This window comes from Purpureocillium lilacinum (genome assembly GCF_023168085.1).
Source record: "Purpureocillium lilacinum CBS 284.36 DNA, scaffold_2, whole genome shotgun sequence".
Lineage (NCBI taxonomy): Eukaryota > Fungi > Ascomycota > Sordariomycetes > Hypocreales > Ophiocordycipitaceae > Purpureocillium > Purpureocillium lilacinum.
In genome coordinates this window covers 2,267,456-2,290,927 of record NW_027072112.1, presented here as the reverse complement: position 1 = coordinate 2,290,927, position 23,472 = coordinate 2,267,456, and the positions used below count along the sequence as shown (strand labels likewise).

At 62.6% G+C, this 23,472-nt stretch overlaps 8 protein-coding genes across 8 annotated transcripts; 3 read left to right on the top strand and 5 right to left on the bottom strand.

The window, feature by feature from the left end:
• Window positions 1–1,332: 1,332 nt before the first annotated feature.
• PLICBS_002466 (uncharacterized protein) lies at window positions 1,333–4,533 on the top strand (the record flags this gene model as incomplete). The annotated part of the gene is made up of 3 exons (XM_065600020.1): window positions 1,333–1,408; window positions 1,487–4,050; window positions 4,225–4,533. 3 exons carry the CDS (start codon window positions 1,333–1,335, stop codon window positions 4,531–4,533), a joined length of 2,949 nt encoding a protein of 982 aa, XP_065456092.1.
• An 865-nt stretch (window positions 4,534–5,398) lies between these two features.
• Window positions 5,399–5,986, bottom strand: PLICBS_002465 (uncharacterized protein; the record flags this gene model as incomplete). The annotated part of the gene is made up of 1 exon (XM_018322143.2): window positions 5,399–5,986. One exon carries the CDS (start codon window positions 5,984–5,986, stop codon window positions 5,399–5,401), a length of 588 nt encoding a protein of 195 aa, XP_018179623.2.
• Window positions 5,987–9,147: 3,161 nt separating this feature from the next.
• On the top strand, window positions 9,148–10,160 carry PLICBS_002464 (methylthioribulose-1-phosphate dehydratase; the record flags this gene model as incomplete). The annotated part of the gene is made up of 3 exons (XM_018322142.2): window positions 9,148–9,341; window positions 9,439–9,975; window positions 10,067–10,160. 3 exons carry the CDS (start codon window positions 9,148–9,150, stop codon window positions 10,158–10,160), a joined length of 825 nt encoding a protein of 274 aa, XP_018179622.2.
• Window positions 10,161–10,423: 263 nt separating this feature from the next.
• On the bottom strand, window positions 10,424–11,765 carry PLICBS_002463 (uncharacterized protein; the record flags this gene model as incomplete). The annotated part of the gene is made up of 2 exons (XM_018322141.2): window positions 10,424–11,384; window positions 11,470–11,765. The coding sequence occupies 2 exons, from the start codon at window positions 11,763–11,765 to the stop codon at window positions 10,424–10,426; spliced, it is 1,257 nt and encodes a 418-aa protein (XP_018179621.2).
• A 1,517-nt stretch (window positions 11,766–13,282) lies between these two features.
• Window positions 13,283–13,629, top strand: PLICBS_002462 (mitochondrial 54S ribosomal protein mL53; the record flags this gene model as incomplete). Its single annotated transcript, XM_018322140.2, has 2 exons — window positions 13,283–13,463; window positions 13,517–13,629. 2 exons carry the CDS (start codon window positions 13,283–13,285, stop codon window positions 13,627–13,629), a joined length of 294 nt encoding a protein of 97 aa, XP_018179620.2.
• A 202-nt stretch (window positions 13,630–13,831) lies between these two features.
• Window positions 13,832–15,047, bottom strand: PLICBS_002461 (inorganic pyrophosphatase; the record flags this gene model as incomplete). Its single annotated transcript, XM_018322139.2, has 5 exons — window positions 13,832–13,973; window positions 14,025–14,108; window positions 14,164–14,507; window positions 14,564–14,683; window positions 14,865–15,047. The coding sequence occupies 5 exons, from the start codon at window positions 15,045–15,047 to the stop codon at window positions 13,832–13,834; spliced, it is 873 nt and encodes a 290-aa protein (XP_018179619.1).
• A 2,317-nt stretch (window positions 15,048–17,364) lies between these two features.
• On the bottom strand, window positions 17,365–18,485 carry PLICBS_002460 (uncharacterized protein; the record flags this gene model as incomplete). Its single annotated transcript, XM_018322138.2, has 2 exons — window positions 17,365–17,727; window positions 17,835–18,485. The coding sequence occupies 2 exons, from the start codon at window positions 18,483–18,485 to the stop codon at window positions 17,365–17,367; spliced, it is 1,014 nt and encodes a 337-aa protein (XP_018179618.2).
• A 2,757-nt stretch (window positions 18,486–21,242) lies between these two features.
• On the bottom strand, window positions 21,243–22,816 carry PLICBS_002459 (dolichyl-diphosphooligosaccharide--protein glycosyltransferase subunit 1; the record flags this gene model as incomplete). The annotated part of the gene is made up of 3 exons (XM_018322137.2): window positions 21,243–21,519; window positions 21,572–22,420; window positions 22,479–22,816. The coding sequence occupies 3 exons, from the start codon at window positions 22,814–22,816 to the stop codon at window positions 21,243–21,245; spliced, it is 1,464 nt and encodes a 487-aa protein (XP_018179617.2).
• Between the last annotated feature and the right edge of the window lie 656 nt (window positions 22,817–23,472).

Sequence of the window (23,472 nt, the reverse complement as noted above, 5' to 3'; positions counted from 1 at the left end):
GTCAGTTTGCGCGGGAGCGAGGCATGTCACCAAAGGCCCGTGTTCCCTATGCAACCACGCCCCCCCCCCCCCCGGGTCCATCGCCAAACGACAAAACCGCGGCGCAAGTGTGGCTGTCACGGCCAGCCATTGTAGCTTTCGTAGCGCGACTGCGCCACAGTACAGCGGCGACATGTATCTCGTATGGCGGGCGCGGATCAGGCTCTCGTCGTGGCAGTTGTGCCGAGATGGGATGGATGGATGGAACGCCAGATGGGACTCTCACCAAGGCAGCCATGCAGGTTTTCTGAGATGATCCTGACCTAAGGCTGAGGCTTGTGGGGGAGAGCTGCTGGCTTGCAAGGAGTGAACAAGGGGGGGAAGTTCGGCAGCAGCAAACCGGTTTGTTGACCACCAAGTGGCGCCGTCGACAGGCCGGGGGCCGCCAGCAGGAATCGGGCTTGGTGCTGGGCGAATCTCGATCTCTGTGGCTGGAGACGCCAGCTGAGAGGCAAGAGTGACAGAGGAAGCTGCAAGTCACGCAAAAGGTGGAGCGCCGCACCCGCCGCCCACATGGCTCCAAGTTCTCCAAAACGGGCCTCTGGCAGCCAACCTCCAACCGCCATCGACCGCCCCGGCCTGGACGTCAGCCTGTACGACGCCTGCGGTATGACACAAAGGCGCCTCCTTGGACGCCGCGCCGGCGTTTGAGAGTTTCCCACCATGGCGACAACCACCCCAGCCCAGCGATGATGATGATGCCCTTTGCTTTGCCTTGCCTTGCCGTGCCCACGAGCGCGCACGCCTCAGCCACAGCATCACGATGGAGCCGGCGAGCGAGGTGGCTAGTGCTTCCCTTCCCTCCTTGCTCCCTGCTCTTGGTGGCATGGCCCGTCGCCATTGCGTCACCGTGAGATGGCCCGCCGTGCCGCGCGATGATCGGCCCCGTGGCGGCAGCGGCAGCGGCAGCACCAGCACCAGCACCAGCAAAGAGTGACGCGCGTTGGCGTGCATGCACCATCCCCATGCCATCCTCTTCGCTTCAAGCCGAGCCCCCCAAGCGTGTGTGGCGTGTCCTTGGAAGACGCCGGCCGGCCTGCCGGGCGTGGCCACTGGGGCAAAGGGAAAATAGATTGCTATCTGACGTTTGTGCTCCATGCCATGACATGCTCTCTGTCGGATGGGATGGACCCCCCCCTTCCATGTGCCCAAAAACTTGTTTGCTAGGCGCCGGCATGTGGACATATAAAATCGGTGAGCTGCAGGCGTGGCGGCGGGCTTGCTGGAAGAAGTCTTACACGAAGCAAGAAGAGTGTGATTGCCATACTCTACACAAGTCTGAAATCCGCAAACATGCCAGTCACAAAGAACAAGGAGGCCGAGACCCAGGTCCCGACCCCGGCCGAGGAGAAGAAGCAGCCCCAAGTCTGTAAGTTTGGTTCACCGTCCCAATGTCTCGGGCCATCCCGCAAAGTCTAGACTCTGACAGCCACCCCCCCGTCCTCAGCCGCCCCCGAGGCCGCGGGCGCCGACCCGCAGACCGTGCCCCGGTCCGCCGCCGCCGGCGTCGTCAACAAGAAGGGTGAGATCGTCGACGAGTCGGGCAAGGCCATCGGCAAGGTCTCCGACTCCAAGGACCTGCAGAGCCTCGTCGGCAGCTCCGTCACCGCCGCCGGAGATGTCGTCAACGAGTCGGGCGACGTCCTCGGCAAGGCCTCGCTCGACAGCGAGTACACCACCCAGGCCACCGAGGACGCCAAGGAGACCACCGGCGGCTGGAACGTCCTCGGCAAGGCCAAGGGCGCCGCCCAGACCGTGAGCAGTGTACGCAGTCCCCTCAAGACCGCCTTTGCCTTCGGGGGGAACCTCGCTAACGCGTACAATCAGCTCTCCGGCAAGAAGGGTGATGATGCTGAGACGAAGAAGCCGTCAAGCGGCGGCGACGACGACACGCCGGCCGAGTCCGTCAAGGACGACGCCAGCAAGGCCACCGAGTCCGTCAAGGACGAAGCCGGCAAGACCGCAGAGTCCGTCGACGACAAGGTGCCTCCCCCCGTCCAGCTCCAAGACAAGGAGGCCCCCCCAGCTGACGCCAAGTCTGCTGGCAAAAAGACCAAGGAGGAGAAGGAGACTGTCCACGGAGATGATACCCCCGCCGAGAAGGTCGGTCAGGATGACCTGACCGAGCAGGCCCCCCAGCCCATCGACGAGTCCACCGAGGGCACCACCGAGGACGTCTCCAAGGCCGCAGGCGACAAGACCGAGCAGGCCAAGGACACCGCGGAGGAGACGAAGGCTACCACTGAAGACGCCGCTGAGCAGACAAAGGACACTGCAGAGGACGCGACCGACAAGGCCAAGGAGCCCACAGACGAGGCCCAAGAGGCCGGCAAGGACATCACAGACAAGGCCGAGGATGCTGGTAAGGACATCACCGACAAGGGTGAAGATGCGGGCAAGGACATCACAGACAAGGCCGAGGACGCAGGCAAGGATGCGGGAGACGTCCCCGAGGGCGACAAACCCGGCGACGACCTCCCGGATGGCCAGGACGCCAAGGACGCCGCCGAGGGTGTCACCAAGGAAGGTGAGGAGGCTGGCGAGGCCGCCCAAGACAAGGTCGAGGAGACCGGCGAGGAGGCCGGCGAAAAGGCCGAGGAGGCCGCCGAGGAGGCGCCCATCGACTTCTCCGTCCTCAAGGGCACCAAGGTCAACAAGGCCGGCAACCTCGTCAACGACAGGGGCGACATCATCGGACGCCTGTCCGAGGGCGACGCCAAGAAGCTGCAGGGCAAGACGGCCGACGAAGAGGGCAACATCTGGAACGACGCCGGCAAGATTGTCGGCAAGGCGGAGCCCATCCCCGACAGCGAGCGCGAGAGCTCCAACAAGTCGTTCGCCCCGTTCGAAAACTTCCCCGATGCCGTCGTCGAGGCCGACGGGCGCGTCATGTCCGAGGGCCGCCAGGTCGGCACCGTCGTCGAGGGCGACCCCAAGCGCCTCAAGGGCAGCAAGGTGGACGAGGACGGAGACATCCTCGACCGCCGCGGCAACGTGGTCGGCAAGGCCGAGGCGTGGGACGAGCCTGAGGAGGAGCCCGAGCAGGTCGTCGACCGCTCGGCGCTGGCGGGCAAGCGCGTCAACAAGAAGGGCAACGTGGTCGACTCCAACGGCACCATCTTCGGGCGCGTCATCGAGGGCAACGTCGCCGCGCTGGTCGGCCGCATGTGCGACAAGGAGGGGAACATCATGAGCGAGTCGGGCGACAAGATCGGCAAGGCCGAGCTGGTGCAGGAGGGCGAGCGCGAGGGCTCCAAGGACGGCCCCTTTGCCGAGCTCAAGGGCTGCACCGTCACCAAGGAGGGCAAGGTGGTGACGTCGTCGGGCGAGGTCGTCGGGCGGCTGACGTCGGGCGACGGCAAGACGCTCTACGGGCGGTCCGTCGACGAGGACGGCGACGTCGTCGACAAGAACGGCAACGTGGTGGGCAAGGCGGAGCGCTGGGAGGAGCCCGAGGTCGAGAAGCGGCGCGACCCCCTGGCGGGCCGCAAGGTCAACCGCGAGGGCAACGTGCTCGACGACGACGGCCACATCCTCGGCAAGCTGACGAGCGGCGACGTCAGCATCTGCTCGGGCAAGGAGGTCGACGACGACGGCGACGTGGTCAACTCCAAGGGCAACACGGTCGGTCACGTGACGCTGCTCGAGGACATCCCCGGCGAGTCCGAGGAGGACAAGAAGACGCGCGAGCAGGCCGAGAAGGACCAGAAGCTGGCGGGCCAGCTCGCCGGCGCCATCGAGCAGTCGCTCGAGAAGATCCGCCCCATCCTGACCATGATCACCAACAAGGTCGACACGGCCGAGAAGACGGACAAGGAGGACCTCGACGAGGAGCAGCTGGTCCGCGAGGTCAAGCCCCTCATCGAGGAGGGCGCCAAGATCCTGACCGAGACCAACGGCATGATCCGCGGCATGGACCCTGACGGCCGCATCCAGCGCAACGCGAAGCACAAGTCGGCGACCAAGGACGCGAGCCCGGAGGAGCACCACCTGGCCGACGTGCTCAAGGAGGTACGTGACAATCCATCACCCTTTGCCACTGATATGATCCTGTCGACGACGACGACGACGTGTGCGTGCTGCCGCCGCTCTGTTCGCAGACGGCACGCACCCGCTCGCTCAACTCGAGTCTCACTCCACACCATGCAGATCCCTAGCTAACACGCACCTCCTCCTCTCCCACAGCTCACCGGAACCGTCACCCAGACCATCGACAACGCCAAGCGCAAGATCGACGGCATGCCCCACGCCAAGAAGGAGCTCAACCCCCTCTGGGGCCTGCTCTCGGAGCCGCTCTTCCAGATCCTCGCCGCCGTCGGCCTGCTGCTCAACGGCGTGCTCGGCCTCGTCGGCAAGCTCCTCAGCGGCCTGGGCCTCGGCGGGCTCGTCGACGGCCTGCTCGGCAGCCTGGGCCTCAACAAGATCCTCGACGGGCTTGGCCTCGGCAGCGCGCTCAACGCCCTGACCGGCAAGAAGGACAAGGCCAAGAAATAAAGCGTCGTCGTCGTCGTTCGTCTCTGCTGCTGCTGCTGCTGCTGCGCGCACGTACTTTGTACGTCTTTGATGGGTTTTCTTTGGAAGGTTGGACAGCGTTTTGTTGTTATTGATCCTTTTGGTTTCATGTACGATGGATGATTGATTGATTGATTGATTGATTTGGTCTTGCGGGAACCGGTGTTAAATTTGTTTGAGTAAGTAGCTAGCTCCGTTATTTTAGTACGTATTACTACTAGGTAGTTTCAATGGTTCTTTCCTACAGCGCATGATGTGAGTGTTTCTTTGTCCTCCCGCCGCCCGGCAACGGGACTTGCTTCTTCGTGACAACACATCGCCACCCCTAACCCCGTCTACTGAGTACGATACACAATCGCGTGCACTTGACGCCATGGCCTCGACGTTCATGCGTGTGCCAGATTTTGATTTTGATTTTTGTTTTCTTTACTGGAGGCGGTCGATCCCGCGTCAGAGCGTCGCAAGACATCTACGGTTCGTCCGCGCGCAGGGGCCTATCATGTCCTGCGACAATCCAACGTACTCGTTCCCGCCGCCACATCTGAATCACCTGGAATGTCGGAGACTCAGAGCCACTGCTTCCAACGACATCAGTGCTTCACCACCATCACGGCAACAACGTGGGCATCAGGAAAAATGTTTGCGAGGGTTTCTTCCATGTACCTATTACTCCCCCACAGAGTCTCTCCACCCTACTCCATGGCATCATACCCAAACCGAACCATTCTTCGTCCATGAATCGATTGCTCCATATTCACATGTAGTAGAATGCAACACCGTCATTATGTCCAGTTCAACACCCCTCCCCTCCAGCGGTCGCGGGGACAACAAGAGAAACCAGGGGTATTTACAGGGCGAGGACAGCGGCGACGAGACCAACGACAGCGGCGGGGGCAGCAGTCAGCATGGGCGCGAGACCAGTAGACGTAGAGGAGCTGCCGCCAGCGGTGCCGGTTCCAGTCGCGCCGCTCTTGGTGGCCGTGGCGCCGGTGCCACTGGCCGAGTCGCTGCCGCTGCCGCCCGAGGTCTGGGAGGCATCAGAGCCGGTCGACGAGCCAGAGTTGTTGTCAGAGCCGCCGGAGCCGCCAGTGGGCTTGGGGGTGCCGGCCGACGACTCGTAGAAGTTGTCGCGGATGCACTTCTGCTGGCACGCGGCGTAGGCCTCCGTCTGGGCCTTGGAGCCGTCGCCCTGGACGCAGGCGGCGGCGCACTTGGTGGTGCGGTCGACGGCGTCCTTGTCGGGGCTAGGGACCGTGATGCAGTGAGACTGGCAGTCGACATCGCCGGGCTTGCAGGCGCTGAGGCAGGCGGCGGCGGACGATTCCGCAGGGGAGAGGGTGCGCGTGGGCGTGGCGGGCTGGGTGGCCGAGGTGTCGCTCTGGGCCGAGGCGACGAGGGCGAGAGCGCCGCTGAGGATGACGGTAGCGAAACGCATGTTTGCGGCTGCTTGGTTGATGCAAGATTAAAAAAGGGTCTTAAACGAACTGGACACGGTAGCGAACGTGAACGTAAAGGTAACGAGAGACAGTCACAGCTTGCAGAAGAGGGAGGAAAAGGGAAACCAGGTCCACGAGCTGGACGCGCCGGCCTGGCGCCTCTTTATGAGGCGGCGGTAGCTCGCCAGGGGGGCGTCGCAGCTCTGACCAACAACCAAGGCGAGGCAAGGGTGCCGCGGGCGGGATGGGGCGATGTGATGGGGGACCCATCCATCCACCCATGCCCGGCATGGCATGGCATGGCATGGCATGGGACAGACAGGATGGGACAGGATGGGGGGAGACCTGGCCCGGCTGGATGCCTGGCAAGGACGGCTTCGGAGCTTTCGCTTCACAAACACAACAGCGGCCAAGCCAAACATTGGGCCCGAGCCCCAATGGCAGCCGACCCAAGTGGCCTGCTTGTCTCGCAGGCCGTCCGAATGCAATCGTCATAATCGCATGCGGTCTCGTCCGTTCGGCGAATGTCCTCACGTCCTCCGTGCCATCGCTCGGAGCGACAACAACACAGCAGGGCAGAGGGTGCAGCGTCGTGTCTCACGTCCGCGACTGATGCAGATCGGAGCAGCTAACAGCAGCGTCCGGGGAAGCGCCCAGTGGCAGGGCAGCCGAGGGGAGGCGAAATTGCGCGCGGAGCGCCACGATCCGCCTAGCCGTGCCATCGTCCAGGGCGGCGGTTTGGATGGGCTGTTTGTGGCCGCCATGGGGCTTGGCCCAGGAGGGCGGCTAAGCTGAGGGGCGGACAATGGCCAAAGTCTATTCGACGGCCTTGCACATCTTGTACCTGGTCCGGACCTTTGTAGCACGGGCACTTCGCACACGGCGTACATAAGAGGGAGGGCGGACGTGCTCGTCGTGGCAGGCAAATTGCAAGCGTCGAGTGCGATCAGCGTCCAGGTCCGGCGAAGAAGCTCGTGTTGTCGGGTGCGTCCCCACCGCGCCTGACGTCCCCGGCCCTTGCGCCTCCGCCCCCTGTCGTGTTGCTTTTTTTTCCATCATCCCCTTCCCTGTTTGCCAGGGCTGGCCAGCTCGGCTGCTCGCTGCGGGCCAAGGCGTTTGCCCGTCCTTTTTCTCCTGCCTGGAGAGTGTTCGACCCATCATTTCGCCAGGGCCTCTTGGCGCTAAGTATTGCAATGTCTCAGCCTCGGCGCTGGAGCAAAACAGCGTGGTGCTGAGGGAAGGGAAGGAATTCTCGTCTTGCCTCATGTTTATTGCCGGACAGGCTCCGGTGCGTGGGGAGGCGCTGGTTGCCGCGACAGCGCACATTCCGCGACGAAGCGAAGCTGGTCGCGAGAGGCGTCGACTGGTGCGGGACCAGGCAGCACGGGCATGCAGGCGAGGTCGCAGGCGTAGACGCAGGCGCGCTGCGGGCACGGATCCCAAGGGGACGTGGACGGGGAGCATGGGGGCCGCGGCGTGCACCACCACCGCCACCACCACCACCTGCCGTTGATGAGGCGCCGCAGAGCGTGAGGGTGGGGAGATGAGGAGGAGGAGGAGAAGCTTGCGGGTAATATGGCCAGGTCCGTAGGGGGGCCAGAAGAGGGGGGATGTGACAGACTTGGGCACAAGCGCACCTTTGTACGAAGTCAATGCCGTGCCTGGTAGCACTCTGTGTGGTACTCCCTCCGTATAGATTACCATGGTACATAATACAGCACGACCGACGCCTGGACTTTGGCCTGGTAGTCGCTGTGTGTGTGTGTCTGGGCTCCTCCCTCCTTTCTGCTGGGCGCTCAGGAATACGAGGTACCGGGTGCCAGGTGCGAGATGCGAGGCGCGACTTCCAGGTTGGGAGGTGCCGCCTGCCACGGCAGTCGCGTCTCGTCCCGCTCCCTTCCAAGGTTCTTTGCCAGGGGTTCATTGGGCGGCCGCGAGGCGGGCTCCTGCTCGCTGCTCGCGAGGCCCCGGCCAACTGACCCCCAACAGGCTGGTCTTGACACAGTCATGACTTGGTGACGCCAGAACCTGGCAAACTTGCAACCTCCTTTTCCAACCTGGTCGCGTGCCCTCCTCGCCTCAATTGCCATCGCCATCGTGGCAGTGCTGGTTGGGTTGGCAGTCGGTTGCCGATGCCGCGATCGAACTCGCCCCAGTCACTACCCGCCCGGGTGCATGGGTTAAGTCATGTAAGTACCCAGGCGCCTTGACGCCGTTCCCTTGCTCGCGAAGCACCGTTCTGCAATGACCGTCGGTCAGGAGCAGCCAATTGAGCGGCGACGACTTGTTCGCACGTCGGAGATCAAAGACGGCCACGGCACGACACGGTCCCGACTCCCTGCATTCATTCGAGACGCGTCGGCCAGCAGACGACCAGGGTCGCAGCCGGAGGAAGCTGACCTGAGTCGGGCGCCTGCGTCCTGGTGCCAATGCTAATATTATTAAGTCATTGTTATATTGGACGTCACACTCGAGCAGCCCGAACCATACGCGGCACAGGTCCAGGCTGTAGTCGCTGGGGCCCTGGAATGAAGTGCCTCGGCAGCGACCACGACGACGAGGGCGGCCGCGGGTGTCACCTGGTGACGGTGGGCGAGATTACCAGACCGTCAGCACCTTGAAATGTGCCGCCTCGCCTCCTCCATTCGTCGTGATGGGCGTCGGCGACCAATTGCCGACCAATTGGCCTGTGTCTCCACGCACGTTGTGCTGCGGCCGGCTCCCGTCACCTCCTCGGAACAGCAGACACAAGCGTCGAGGGGGAGGCTACCATTGACCATGGGCAAACGCATTGTGAGGCATTAGACGCGGTCTGCTGCGAGAAGTGTGGGAAATGATGCACGCACGAAGCGAGTATCGTGTTGGTGATGCTATACCGGCGCCCGCCACCAGCTTGATTCAGCATTGACTGTGCAGCCTGGATCGTCGCGTCTTGCTGTGTCGCGCTGTAAGTCAGGCCCTGCTGCACACTCGGCAGGCGTGGTTGCAGCCCCACCATGGATTCAACTTCACCTCAACCTCGTCGCAGCTTTTTTGCCCCGCCAGTGACGTCTGCCTCAATCCCAACCTCGCTCTCGTCAAGCTCTCGCCTCCTTCCCCGCGTAGAATCGTAGGAGCTCGTGCCGCCGGTCGTCCAAAACGACACACGGGGCGACAAGCCATGGCCTCCACCCAAGAGCCCCAGGACAAGCGCCGCCGCGTCGACGCCGACGCCGTGGTCGCCTCGGACCCGGACAGCCTCATCACCTCCGCCGACCCGGAGCACCCCGCCAACCTCATCCCCTCCCTCTGCGCCAAGTTCTGGACCCTCGGCTGGGTCACCGGCACCGGCGGCGGCTGCTCCATCCGCGATGAGTGAGCGCGCCCCCTTCCCCAGATGTCCGTGCTGCTGCTCCTGGCTTTCTTGAACAGTCGAGGACATCCCGAGCCCATGCTAACAGGGCACATGAAGTGACCTCGTCTACATCGCCCCCTCGGGCGTGCAAAAGGAGCTCATGAAGAACACGGACATCTACGTCCTCTCCCTCTCCGCCCAGCAGGACCCGACCTTCCGGCAGCGCACCTACCTGCGCTCCCCGCCGTGCTACAAGCCCTCGCAGTGCACGCCCCTCTTCCTCGCCGCCTTCACCCGCCGCGGCGCCGGCTGCTGCATCCACACGCACTCGCAGTGGGCCGTCCTCGTCACCCTCCTCCTCGAGCAACAGCAGCAGCAAGGCAGCGGCAGCGGCAGTGGAAGAAACGTCTTTGAGATCAACAACATTGAGCAGATCAAGGGCTTCGGCAAGGGGCCCTCCAAGCAGGGCAACCTCGGGTACCACGACACGCTGCGCATCCCCGTCATCGAGAATACCCCGCATGAGGAGGACCTGACCGAGTATCTCGAGGCCGCCATGGAGGAGTTCCCGGACACGTACGCCGTGCTAGTGCGCCGGCATGGCGTCTACGTTTGGGGCGACAACGTTCACAAGGCCAAGACGCAGTGCGAGAGGTGAGTAAAGAGACTGCGCGCGCAGCTTCCCCCCGAACAGCAGTGAGCTGCAACTTTTGCCGAAGCCGGCGCTGACTGTGTCCCCAAAAAGCCTCGACTATCTCTTCCAGCTGGCTGTGGAGATGAGGAAGCTTGGCATCCCCTGGGTCAGCGACATTCCGCGCATCGCCCCGGACCGTTCCTAGACAAGCCTAAGCCGGCATGAGGTCATGAATGGAGCTTTAAAAGTGTAGATATCAACTACCTGGGGGTTAGTTAGGCGTGCGGTGTGCTCGGCTTGGGGAAAGCGAGAGCCTGGGACTTTTATATATGTGGTTGTGCGTGGCTTCAACAAGCCAGGCCCTGGGAGCAACGACCCAGCTGAATAAACCGGGGTGGGTTTCGAGAACATAGACCGGGCATGGTTTTCGAGAACTTGGATTCACAGTGATGTATTTCGTCGTGTGGTCTATAGCTCGTCTCTGACGTGTGCTTCATCCCCCTGAGACGGCACCTGCGAGTCGCCTTCCTCTTCCTCCCACATGCGCTTCTTTGGGTTCCGCGGCTGGTCCTCCTCGTCGGGAATGGACCCCAGCTCGTCCGCCTCGTTCGCAGCGTCGATAATCTTGCCCACCTGCTCAACCATGGAATCCGGGTCCGCCTCCTCGCCGGCCCGCTCCCCGTCCCGTCCCACCCTCGCCGTCGGCAGGTCCTCGTCCGGCAAGCCCTCCACGGGCAGCCCCTCGCGGCCGTCCTGCTGCCCGACCTGCGCCCTGCCCGACTCGCCCGCACCGCCGCTGCCCCTGCCCTGCATGACGGCGCTCCCGGCCCTGCTGCCCACGCCGAAGACGAGCCGCAGCGGCAGCCAGACGAGCCACCACGCGGGTCCGTACAGCAGGCGGCGGAAGACGAGCCACGCGCCCGTGGCCAGCAGCATGTACATGCTCGTCTGGAGGTACCACGTGTCGCTCTTCTGGGAGCGCAGCAGCGCGCCCAGCAGGTCGCGCGAGCGCGCGAGCATGCCCTCGAGCGAGGCGTACGACTCGCCCAGCTGGCGCAGCGCCGCCGACGACTCCTCGAGCGTCTGGTGCGCGAACTCGCTGCGCGCCAGCTCCGCCGCGATGAGGTCGTGCGTGCGCCGCAGCGCGTCCGTCACGTTGCCGCTCGCGCCGACCGTCTGCTGGTCCTGCTGGGAGAGGCTCGACTTTTGGTGCTGCGTGTGGTGCTGGTGGTGGTGTTGGCGGAGGGTGGAGCGGAGCTGTGCTTGAGCGCCGAGGACGGCATCGTCGCTGGATGGCGTGCCTGTTGGAGAGGCGGCTTCGGAGACGGGCACGGAAAAGGATTGTATGAGGAGCGCGCGCTCCTGTCGCTGGGCTTGCTCGAGGCTCTTCTTCGCTGCTAGCCGCGCCTTTCGAAAGGCCGCCCGATAGCTGTAGTACACTCCTCCGTCAGCGTCCGTCCCCATTACCAGCTCTGCGCACCATCCGGGGAGCACGAGAGAGAGAACTCGCATACCTCACAAGCTCGCCGCCCAGCCTCTCCACGCCCTCCGTCAGGCGCGCCTTGTCATGGCCCTCGGGCCTTGCAAACCTGGCCTCCTCGCGCAGCAGCTCCTGCTCCTCCAGGCCGCCGCGCAGGATCTGGCCAATCTCGGCGCTGAGCTCGCCGCTCGGGCTGCCCTCCTCGTCGGTGCCCAGCGGGACCGAGCCCGGCTGGAACTTGAGGTTGGCGAGCCGCTCGATGAGGTCCCGCAGCTGCGACGTGGTCTCTTGCAGGGCCGTCAGGCGCTCCTGCAGCCCTTCCAGGGACATTGCGGCGGTGAGACGGCGACGGTGTTTTGTTCCGGCCAAAGGAGAGATGTCGGGTAGTCGAAGCGGGCGGGCGGGCGGGCGCAAACCCCCAGGGCGAGAGATGCGTGCAGGTTGCCGAGGTGGCTGTTTGTTCGTGAAGTCGTGACGATGCCTCGTGGCCAGTTGAGACAGCTTCGCTAAGGGGGTTATGAGAGTAGCGGGTTTGGTGACGTCTGGCCGGGCGCGGACGTCGTGGTCGTAGGACCCACAAAAAAAGAGAAAGCTTGCGAGCTCAACTGCAGCTCGATATCTCCATCACCGGGCGACACGGTAGTTGCATTGTGATTGCGAACTTGCAGCCTCGTAGATATCCATAAGGCGCTGAGGCACGGAGGAATTGTGTGTATTGCGATGACGCTGTCTGTGGGCTGCCTGGAGCTGATCTCCGTCACCAATGCGTCGCGAGGTTGAGTCACAATATCGACGATTCAACAATCACACCAAACATGAAGCGAAAAGGTACAGCTCGACCCCATACCATTCCAATTGTCTATGGCAAGCAGATTCCCACTCCAATATTGGCCCCTTCCTCACCATGCCCACCGCCAACTCCTCCCTGACCCTGCCCCGTCTCCCTTCCCCAACAGCCTCTCCTCGATGGGAGAAGCATCATTAGCACTGCCCCCTCTTCTTCATCAGATTGATAACTCACCTGAGAGAAAAAAGAGGTTGAAGCACCGCCCTCTGAGCAGAATAATCGGAATCGAATCATGGCCCGGGAGGGAGAGGCAGAACCCCCCCGCCCCGCAGGCCACGCCACGCATCGCACTCAAGTGTCAACACACAATCTTCGCAACGGCTTCCCAGAGGGGGAAAACCACGGTTTTCGAGAACCGGGGCCCCCTGATATTTCTGATGCCAGTATTGCGGGCGTCGAGTGACGCCGGGCCCTCACGGGCAGACACGCATCCCCGTCCTTGCCCACGCGGTTGCGAGGGCACGACTGCGGGTGGTGTGGTCTTTGGTGAAGATGTTACTCCGAATTTCTCACATGCGTGGTTTGGGCGGCCCCCCTCCCCCCTCCCCCTTGCTGCCCCCCAGAGGGGGAGAAGGAGAAGAAAGAAAGGGGGCCTGAGATGTCCTCGAAAGATTTCATCTCCGTTTGGAAGCATGGAAGCGTGGCGTTGTTCAGAGGGCGGTGCTTGAGGGAGAAGAGGAAAGCAAAAACGGGCTGCCCGCACGCTCGCGGTGGGATAATTTTGTTAGCTCCCCCACGGCTGGTCCCCTCAGGCACCCGCCCACCGCCTGCCTGCCCGGCACCCGCTGGCCGCTGCCACCAGTCAGACAGCACCACTGCAAGGGACCAGCCCACCCGACGGCACGTGACTGCAATCTTTCCCATCGCGACACCATCCGAACTGGCGGCTCGCAGCCAAACCCAGAGGTCCGACAGGAGAGCGCGCATCTCGAATTCGATCCGTCCGAGTCCAATTCTTCTCCTCAGAGATACCCTGCGCGCTGCGCACCCGTCCGCCGCAATGATCACCAAGTTCATGACCGAGGTCACGGCCAAGTTCAACCCCTTCTCGGCCTGTGCAAAGCCCGCCCGGCTGTTCCTCACTTTCCTGCCTCCCAACGCCCGGTCACACGGCACGGCCATCCACACGACCCTGCTTCCCCGGACGTCTACCGAGCCCAGCTCCGTCAAGGTCAAATTCAGTATGTCACGAGCCTAGTTGCGATACTCACAGACGAGAGCTAACCTGCGGCAGAGGACGGCAAGGAAATGGACTTCAACTGCTCCAAGATCAACATCAAGGGCCTCGTCGAAGAGGTCGACCGACACTCTCGCCAATTGCAAAAGGTCGCCGACCTTACCGACTAAAATCACGCACCACGACAGTTTGCATTTGCATCGCCGGCGTTTCACGGAGCAGGATTGCACAACGGTCAAAAGTCCAAAGACATGTACCATATTTAGACACCTCGGAACTTTTGTATATTATGCTTGGTGGCACATGTGTGCATCCCTGCCTTTTACTCGTTCATGATATTCGTTCACCTCGCTGTACGATTCAGCAACCTCTCTAAGCCGAAGCACCGCTGATGAAGAACCACTTGTCGATGGAGCTGTCAATCTTCTCCGGGGGAAGGTCCTGGTTAGGGGGCAGAGCAGGCAGCTGCTCAGGCGCCAGGCGGCCCTGGGACCGGGAGACGGTGGTGTTGGCACTGGTACTGTTAGAAATCGCTCCCCCATACTGACGTCAAGAATCGACTTACATGGAGACACCGCCGGCGGGGGTCTTGCCGGTGATGAGGCGCTCCCAGGCCTCGCCACACTCACGAATGACATCCATGGCGTAGCTACAAGTACTGTCAGTCGCTAATTGACAAATCTCGCTACCAAAGGATGTGTTACCTCTTGTTCTTGCACTCGCCGGTGAAGGCAAACTGGTTCTCGGGCTTGCCGTCGGGGATCTTGTAGATACGGAACCACTCGTTGGTGGCGCGCAGGAGGCCGGGCAGGTGGCGCTCAACGTCCTCAATGTCGTTGAGCTTGGGGGCCAGGGGGTCGTTCACGTCAATGACAATGACCTTCCAGTCCGTCTCCTCCTCGTCGAGGAGGGCCATGACGCCGAGGACCTTGACCTGCTTGACCTGACCGGTGTAGCCAACGAGCTCACCGATCTCGCAGACGTCGAGAGGGTCGTTGTCGCCCTTGGCCTTGGTCTCGGGGTGGACGACGTTGGGGTCCTCCCAGGTCTGTGGCGGAGTCAGATGCTTGCGTGTCAACGTACACAGACGCAGCGAAAGCGTACCTGAGGGAAGGCACCATAGTTCCACAGGTAGCCCTTGTGGGGGAAGCAGTTGCGGACGTAGCGGAGCTTGCCCTTCTTGATGTCCTGCTTGATGGGGTTGAGGAGCTCCTCCTTGGAGATCTGCGTTGCGCGAGGCGTGTTAGTGGGGGTCACGAGAAGCTTGGGTATGACGATTGGGGATACGAGGGAGGACCACGCCCAATGTGCGCTGAATATTGGCCCGTCGGGAGCCCGAGTGGACGAAAGAGCGCAATGGGCGCGGGAGAGGGAAAGGGGTCAAACGGCAGGCAAAAAAACGCACCTCGAGCTTGGCATTGGTCCACCGGGGGATCTCGACAACCATGTTCAGGATGGTCTGCTCCTGGTTGGCGTAGAGGGGGATATCGTGGAAGGGCGAGACGGGGACGCCATCCTTCTCGATGTAGACGCGGTGCTCGAGCGTGTTGGCGGCGGCCACCTTGCGGAGGTTGTAAGGGGAGGCCATGGTGGGCGAGGCAGACGAGGCGGACGACGAGGTCGAGTGCAATTGGCGGGTGGACGCGGGCGACGCAAGGTGACGGGCGATCTGGGCCGTCCTCTGTGAAGAGATTTGCGAAGGGGAGGAGGAGAGGAGAGGGTTGGCGGTGGTGGCAGCAGCAGAGGCGAACGAGGTGTTGATGCGGTGGGAGGAGGATGGAGGGGGCGGGGCACGTAGACCCATATGGAACCCAGGAGTCGCCGCAGCAGCGAGAGCGCCGCCGCCGCTGGTGCGTGCAGAGAAGTCGCGGGCGGTGGTGCTGGTGCGGGTGCGGGCGCTGGCGCCGGCGCTGGGCCTGGGTCTGGCACCCACAGGGGCGGCAGGGGTTGCTGCGCTGCTGCTGCTGCGGATGCTGCTGCTGCTGCTGCTCCTGCCGCAGGTGGTGGTGGTGGTGCTACGGCCTGGCGTGCTACTGCCGCCTGGCAACGCTCGTCTGCCGGGCCTCGTCAGCGTCCCGCCCAAAGGGCCAGTAGCAGATGGAGCTGGTGCTGATGCCGCCGATGCTAGCAGCACGAGACCTCGCGAGGGAACGACGCCGCAGCAGTGCCGCGCAGCGAGGCTGTGATTGGCCTGGCGACGACGACAGGTGAACGAGGGTGAAGGCGACAGGGACCACAGACGACGGGCGGTGCCGTGGAGGAGACGACGCTGCTGCTGCTGCAGCTGCCGGACAAATGGAGACGACAACGACGACGTGTACGCGGGCGCGGCGGGCACGAACATGAGGGCGACAACGACGGCGAGCCTGTGAGAGCGGCTGGGCAAGGGCGGCGGCCCAGAAATAACAGAGCTGCACGGCGGCCGCAGCATGGTTTCCGCCTAGGTCGCAGCGCGGGCACCGAGGGCCGGCTCGTCGTCGCGGATGTGGGTGTGGTTGTTGGGCACAGCGCGAGCGCGCGCAGACCGAGGTAAAGTGTCCACAGTCCCCGTCGGAGGGCAGGCTCACAGGTGCAGGTGCTGCTGCTGGTGACGGCACAGCGGATATTTTTTGGGTTTGCGCCTTTGCCTCGTGGGTCGTCGGGCCCTGAGCTCCGTCCCCTGGTTCCCTGGAAGGTTTGTTTCGCCTGGCTTGCCTGGGTCGCTGGGACGAACGCCTGCGCCCGCCCCCCGGCAGGGCGGAGGAATTAGGGGTGGCGGCGTTCCCTTGCGCGGTGCGGGTGGGCCGAACGGCTCGGGTCCAGGGTAGCCGCCCGGTTCCAGCGCGGCCCTCTGTCCCGAGTCATCCCGGGGCCCGAGCCGCCTCCTGGGCGCCGGCATTTGCGGGCGGGCATCTGATTTCCACCTCCTCGTCCTCTCCTCCGCCCCCCAGTTTGGGCTGTTGAGGCTCGTTCCAGGCAGTCACAGCATCGCTCGACTGCACGGTGCGACGTGCCAGCACGGCGATGGCCCGTCCACCGCTGCTCCCATTCGACAGCAGTTTTCCTGGCCTTTTTTTTCCCGCATTGGTTTTTTTTTGTGGGCGGGCATGCGACTAGATGCCCCATCCGACCGATGGCGATGAGCACGCAATGGCATGGCGGCCCAGCCAGCCAGCGTCGTGCGTCCTTGGTTGGTGGCCAGCGCGGCGATTGCGAGGCGTCCACCGAGGCTGCCCAGTCAGCCACGTTACTAACACGACCGGACGCCTATCTCTTCTCTGATCGTCCGCCCAGACAGACAGCGTGGATGCATGTACTATTTGCCTACTCACACGCCATTGGGTGGTAACGTCAGTATGCAGACGGCATGTGCCTGCAGCTGCCACGGTTAACATTTCCTGTTTGGTACGCAATGTACGAAGTACATACGTACATACAGTAGATGCAAGGTGTTGCGCTCGACTGCATCCACAGCATCTGATGAACCACGACGTGTCGTTATTGCCTCGACAGGCAAGTCTCATATTGACAGCTTGAGCCAGCCGATGCCACTGGCTCGTCTCACTGTTTCAAACTTGGTCTGCCGCCAAAGACATGACACTGTCGCATCGCACAACATCGCGACATGACGTGGAGGTGCCCAAGTGTACCCTTGCGCCACCTTCGCATGCACCGCCAGACCGTCATGAACGGCGGCCAAATCCATGTGCATCTGCGACACGGATGTCCTGGCAAGAACTAACGGTTTGCGTTGCTAAGTCAATGAAAATATAGAGTACACAGCAGAGCTACCCTGCATAGGCGGGAGCGGCCAGTCCAGACAAGCCATAAATCAGCCAAGGTAAAACGACTGTCGCGCCGCAAATCAATACACCACCTGTCCAGCCCACCTCGAGCCCTTCAAATCATGATTCATCCACAACGCCTCACGCCGCGGCAATGGACGTGCCCTTGTGGAGTTCAATCTCGCTCGCGCCGGCGTCCTCGGCCTTGACTGCCGCCCCTTCGTCCGCGACCTTCTCCTTGCCCTTGGCCGAGCCTTGCTCCTCGAGCGTGTACCCCTCCTGATCCGGCTGCCAATCCCTGAGGTCGTCCTCGCAATCGTTAAGCACCTGACGAGCCTGCTGCGCGTAGGCGTACGGCTGGCGGTCGTCGCCTGGCACGACCGGCGTGTCGTCGAGCAAGGCGAGCAGGCGGCGGCCGTGCTTGGCGAGGATGATTTGCTTCTCGGCGCGCTCGATGGTGGCGGCGAACTCGGCCTCGTACGCCTCCTTGAGCTTCTGGCGGGTCTAGTAGGCGGGTGCGTCAGCAAGGTCAGTGTTTCTCGTCGTCGTCGCCGCGAGCCAAAGGGAGCTCAGTTGAGACATTGGCGAGCAAGCGCTGAGTCGAGACGTACCACGTTGGTCAGCTGGGCCTCGGCGACGAGGTTCTCGGCCTCGGCTCTAACGAGCTCCTGCTCCAGGACGACGAGCCTGGCGCTCTCGGGCTCCTTCATCTTGAGCTTGCCAATCTCGTCGGCAATCTTGGCCTTGCCGTCGCGGCTGGGCTGGACGCTCTTCTCCGTGTTGCGGATGGACTTGAGGCGGCCGCGCGACTCGTCGAGGGCGTGGGCGTACGTGTCCTCCTGCTCGCCCATCTCGCTGAGGATGACGCCGACCTTGTCCGAGACGTCGCTGATGCCATCGTCGCCCGTCTGCTCGCCCCACTCGGAGAGCTGCTGGGCGATGGAGATGCGCTCGCGGCCGGCGGCCTCGTGGGCCGTGATGAGGTTGTTCTCCGACTTGATGAGGCGGAAGAGGCGGCGCGACAGCTCGGGCTGGACCTGGCCGCGCAGGGAGCTGAAGGAGAAGCCGGTGCGGCCGCCGGAGCCGCCGGAGCCGGAGCTCTTGGACTTGCCGCCGGAGCGGATGGAGAGGGCGCGGTTCCTGCACGCGGGCGGCGAGTTAGCGACGCTGGACTCGGTGCCGGCCACGGTGCTGCTGTTGTAACGCCGGTGGCCGGGCATGTACTGCGAGAAGGCACCGTCGAAGCCGGACGACCGGGACATGGCGGGCGTAGAGGTGATGTCGAGGGGTTGCAGCATGACACTTACATCATTGGGGACAGCTCGGGGAGGTTCAGCGCGTTCGTGAGACGGGTAAGGATGCGCAGGAGCTACCGTGTTCGGATAATTGTCTGCCCCTTCCCATTGTAAGCCATTGTCGTGTAAAGGGAGCAGGCGCGACCGCCAGCCACTGGCGACGGCAGCGCAACTGCGCAACTGCGCAAGAAGCTGAAGCTGAAGGCGGCCAGGTGAAGCGTCGCAGAGCACGTACAGGGTGAATCGGGCTCAATCTGCCCTTCTTCTTGTTATTCGCCTTCTGTTCGACGAGATAAGGTAGTCAAGTCGCGGATGATGTAGCGTGGAGGCAGGCGGCAGCTGTGACGGGTGCAGATCAGGCGAGGAACATGAGATGGACTTGTCGGCAGTGACGGTCCTCTGTTCTGTCGGAGAGGCGCGGGCAGCGGGGGAGGGGATATACACCTTATTCCACCACCTCACACACACATAGCACGGGCTCAACAGACTTTAAGACGGAGATACGTAAAGGAACCCACCTCCTGCGACGAAGCTACGGCGCCCGTTACGTAGTCGCTGCTGGCCGCACCGCCCGCGCGAGGGCCCCCTCTGCTTCCCCTCGAGACGGGCACGGGGGGTTTCGCACCCACGGCTTGGGAGCGCTGCTGGTGCTGCGCGGGCGTGCACGCTTGCAAAACCATCTGCACACAGCACAAGCTTCGCGGCGCCCCGATGGGAGCGTCAGGCCGGGGCTGGGGCTGGGGGTGCCATAGATTCTGGCACGCAGACAGGCAGACAGGCAGGCGGGCAGGGCATGCCAGGCATGGCAATGATGGCAAGGGCCCAGGCCGGCCCGCGTCCGGTGGTGACGGTGGTTGACGGAATGCGCCATGATGTCATTGCCCGGTGAAGCTCTCCAGAAGAGCCAAGCTGACCCCGCCGAGTTGGGTTTGGCCGGTTCGGCTGCACGATTGCCTTGCGCCACCACCCGCTTCTTCGCTCGCGCCGTGCGCTCGACTGGATGGATGGATGGATGGATGGATGGGCTTGGAGGGACGGATGACTGGGCGTGCTGCTGAAGAAGTTGGCTTGTTGGCTTGGCTGGCCTGGCTGGCTGGATGGGCTGAATGGGCAGCCTGGCGACCGCCAACGGTGCGCAAAGACTCAGACACGAGGCAACGGGCTGCAGGCAAAACTAGAGAGATGTTGTGTGCTTGAGATGTGTGCGTGTGTTCGTTCCTGTCTCGGTCTTTTCCGACCCTCTATGACCATCATGAAAGCCTTCCCTGTTCCCTTTCCCAACGCCATTCTACACGTGTTGCCCGACCTGTAGCCCGTCCTCTCGTAGAGTAGAAAAATCCCATAACAAATCATACAAATAACAGAAAAATTCAGTCATGGCTCATCGTTCGTTCACTTCGTCCACGGGGGCCTCCCCAGAGCAAGACGCCTCTCTCCCCGGCCGCTACAGGCGATGACGTCTCTCCCGCGCCCGCCGGCCCATCCGGCAGCTACCGTCCGCTAGGTAAACCACCACCACCACCACCACCACCACCACCACCACCACCCCACGCGCGACGTAATAATCCCAGAGATATGGATCTAAGCAGAGTAGCATCCGGCAGTCGTCGTCCATCGTCCGGCGCAAATGTCCAGACGCGGGCATGGCGTCCATCCGTCGAGAGACACACGGCCTGCTGCTGGCCGCCTGGCCAACTTAGTACCGATGCCGCGGGCTCGCCTCAATGACCACGGGCCCCGTCGACGCCGGCCGGTAGTACCCCCCGCCGAGCTGCGGGCTGCTGCTGCTGTACCGGGACCTCGTCACGCTGGTGTAGCTCGCCCGCGGCGAGTGCCCGTGGTGGTGGTGATGGTGGTGGTGGCCGCCATGGTGATGGTGGTGCCCGTTGTGCCGCCGCGCGGGGATGATCTCCTCGTGGTAGTAGTACTTTGTGTTTGGCTCGCCCCAGAAGCACATGGCGGGCTTTTTTCGTAGTCTGTCTAGACAATGGGGATGGATGGATGGATAGAGTGAGACGCGTGCGGCGAGCGTCGACAACAGAGGTCGCTCGGGGTCGTGGGTGTGTGGTGTATGGTGAGCGGAACGCTGACGGGCAATAAAGGGAAGCACAAAGAGCGAGTCAATGGCCAAGCATTGCGTCCCCAAAGGAAAAGCCCGTCATCTTATAGCACCCGTGGTGGTGGCCTGCCTCACCCCGTCGTGCCCCGATGCAAGGCTGCTCGCATGGCCACCAGCCTCCCTCCTGGTTCATTGTCAATGGAACCATGCATACAAGTGTGGCTATGGCCAGCTGCGGCTGCGGGCATCCCCATTCCCCACACCACCAAAACCCCCATCATCATCATCGCGTCTGACCCTCGTCGCCCCTCGTCGCCCTCCTCGTACCCTACCAATGGCGATTACGAGCCAGCCTGCAGCTCATACAACGTAATTCCACGTTGATGCTACAGCAGCCGGCCTAGCTGCTATATATCAATAGCCAAAACCATCGGCAGATCCCGTTGCAGGCACGGCGACATCCAGTCCGTCTCCAAGCCATCTTGCCGTCACTGCCCGGCTTCGCAAAACCACTTCGTCACAGAGCAGCAACTCCAGTCTATCATGTGTCTCGCATTTTAAAACGCCAATTGATGTTACAGTGTACATGCCACGAGATCATATCTCCATGCCAAACATGTCCGGTACCGCATCCTAGGGCACACTGTCCCTCGCTTCCGCGTCACTCATTTCTTCGCAAAGCCAACTTCCACCTTGCTCACAGCCCAAGCTGCCACAAACACCGTCATCATGCTGGAGAAGACGATGAAGGGCTTCCTCAGCGTATCAAACAGCGATGTCTCGTACGAGATGATGAGATCGCGGTCTCGGAATTCATCGACCAAGTTGCGGGCCTTGATGGTCACCGCCGTGCGGCCGATCGTGTCGAGATATGTCTTGTGAACACCCACCGAGGACTCGGTGATGGAAGATTCAGGCACGCCCGTGTACACCTTGACATTTCTGTTACGCTGTCAGTTACGATCCGGGATGACAGCAAACATGGTAGACTTACGAAGCACCCTCCGGCAGCAGCACCCGTACGTTGATCTGCTCGTACTCGACGCCCTCAGCCTGCTTGGGTCCCTCCATGAACGGAACCTTGAGCACGTAGCCTCCGGAGGCCGTCTTGCGCAGCAGGTTGGCAGTGTTGGAGTTCCAGCCAATGGTGAACGGGTACTTCCAGCCGCCAAAGATTGGGTAGCGAGGCTTCAGCTCCAGCAGAGCCTCGCGCTTGTTGCTGCGGAAGCGAGACGTCGACACGTTGCCAATGGCGTCTGTGAAGTAAGGGTCCACGCTGCCGACCTGGAGCGGGAAGCGCATCTCCTTGAGAGCCATGCTCGCCGGGTTGAAGTACTGCGACTGGGCCCATTTGACCCGGTTGAAAGGCGACGACAGGTTGGCGCCGCGGTGGATCAACGTGTATCGCTCCTCAAAGGCGACGTTGCCGCCCCAGTGGCTGACCTCGATGTCCCGCTCGAGGTCGGCGATGTGCAGTACCGACTTGGTAAACTCGAAGCGGACGCTCGCGGGCGACACGGCACCCGCGGGCTTCTCGTCGAAGGGTCCGTAGGTGAGCTTGGAGCCCTGCTTTTGAGGCGACCCCTTGCCATCCTTGCCGGCAATCTTGGTATAGTCGGGGATTGAGGAGGACGGCGCCTTGACTTCGGTCTTCTGCTTCAGGGTCGGATACGCCGAGGGCGCGTAGACGGAGAAATCGTAGACGAGGTACTGCTGCTCGTCCTGCTTGATGGACGCGGGCAGGGGGCTGTAGGCCTTGAGGACGTAGAAGGAGATGCCGAGGGTCTGCTGGCCACCGGCCTTTAGCGGCGCGGGGAGCCGGATGCGAAAGTACTGAACGTCGCTGGAGGTCAATTGTTAGCAGGACGGAAGAGGCATAATACACGCGAAAATGACCGCACCTGTTCGGGTCGTACTCGACTCGCTCGGCGACAAATGGCCCGGCGGTGGTATCCTTGCGGTCCTTGACCTCGAAGCCGCCGACTCGGGACATTTGGTCCGCGGTGAAGGGCAGGTAGTATTCATCTTGGGGCTGCTTGGAGACGTTCTCGATGAGGACGTTGACCTGCTCCTTGACGTAGTTCTTCTCGAGCGAGACGATGTGGACGAGATTGGCGTTCTTGAAGACCTGGGGCGGCTTGAACTCGGCGGGCAGCGTCACCTTGGGCCGGGACCCGGCGGCGGCGGCGCTGGTCGCCAGCAGGCCAAAGAGCGCCGATGCGAGTGACAAGGGCTTCATGTTGACGAGCGGAGGGAGAGCGCACTCATTGACTGCGTCCGTCCGTTCGGTGTGATGGGGCGGATGAGGATGGAGGTGGAAGTGTCGTGGCCGTTGCGCCAACAAGCTAGCTTCCGAGACGGCGCCTGGAGTTGCACACGTTGCCCCTTTGGCGGCAGCCCAGTGAGGTGAGGCGAGCTGCCCGCCCTGGGAGCTTGGGCGCAGCCAATCAGGGCGCGGTGCCTCGCCAGCTCGATGGGGAAAGGTTGGTCCGCTCCGGGCGGGCCCAGGCACTTACAGTGGGAGCACTCAGCGGGAGCCGCCCCAGCACCTTCAGGCACTGGCTGTGGCTGGACTCGCTGTGGCATCAACACCTCATGGCGGGCAAAATTGCACCGGCACCTCGACGTCTTGCGGCCGGGCGTGCATCCTGTTAGAGAGCCGTCTGCGACTGTGAGAACAAAGAGCCGTGCAGTTTCCGCGCCTGCAGCTTTCTGGCGCCTTGTGTTTTCAAGGGACCTTCGAGACAAAGACGACGACCCTGGAACCTGGAACGCAGGCCAGGTACCTACCTTGGCCGAAAGCGGCGATAAGCACCTTGACATACAGTGAAACGTCAACTCTCATGTCCACCAACACCACGCCTGACCTGCAATTGCGCGCATTGAGTCATGTAT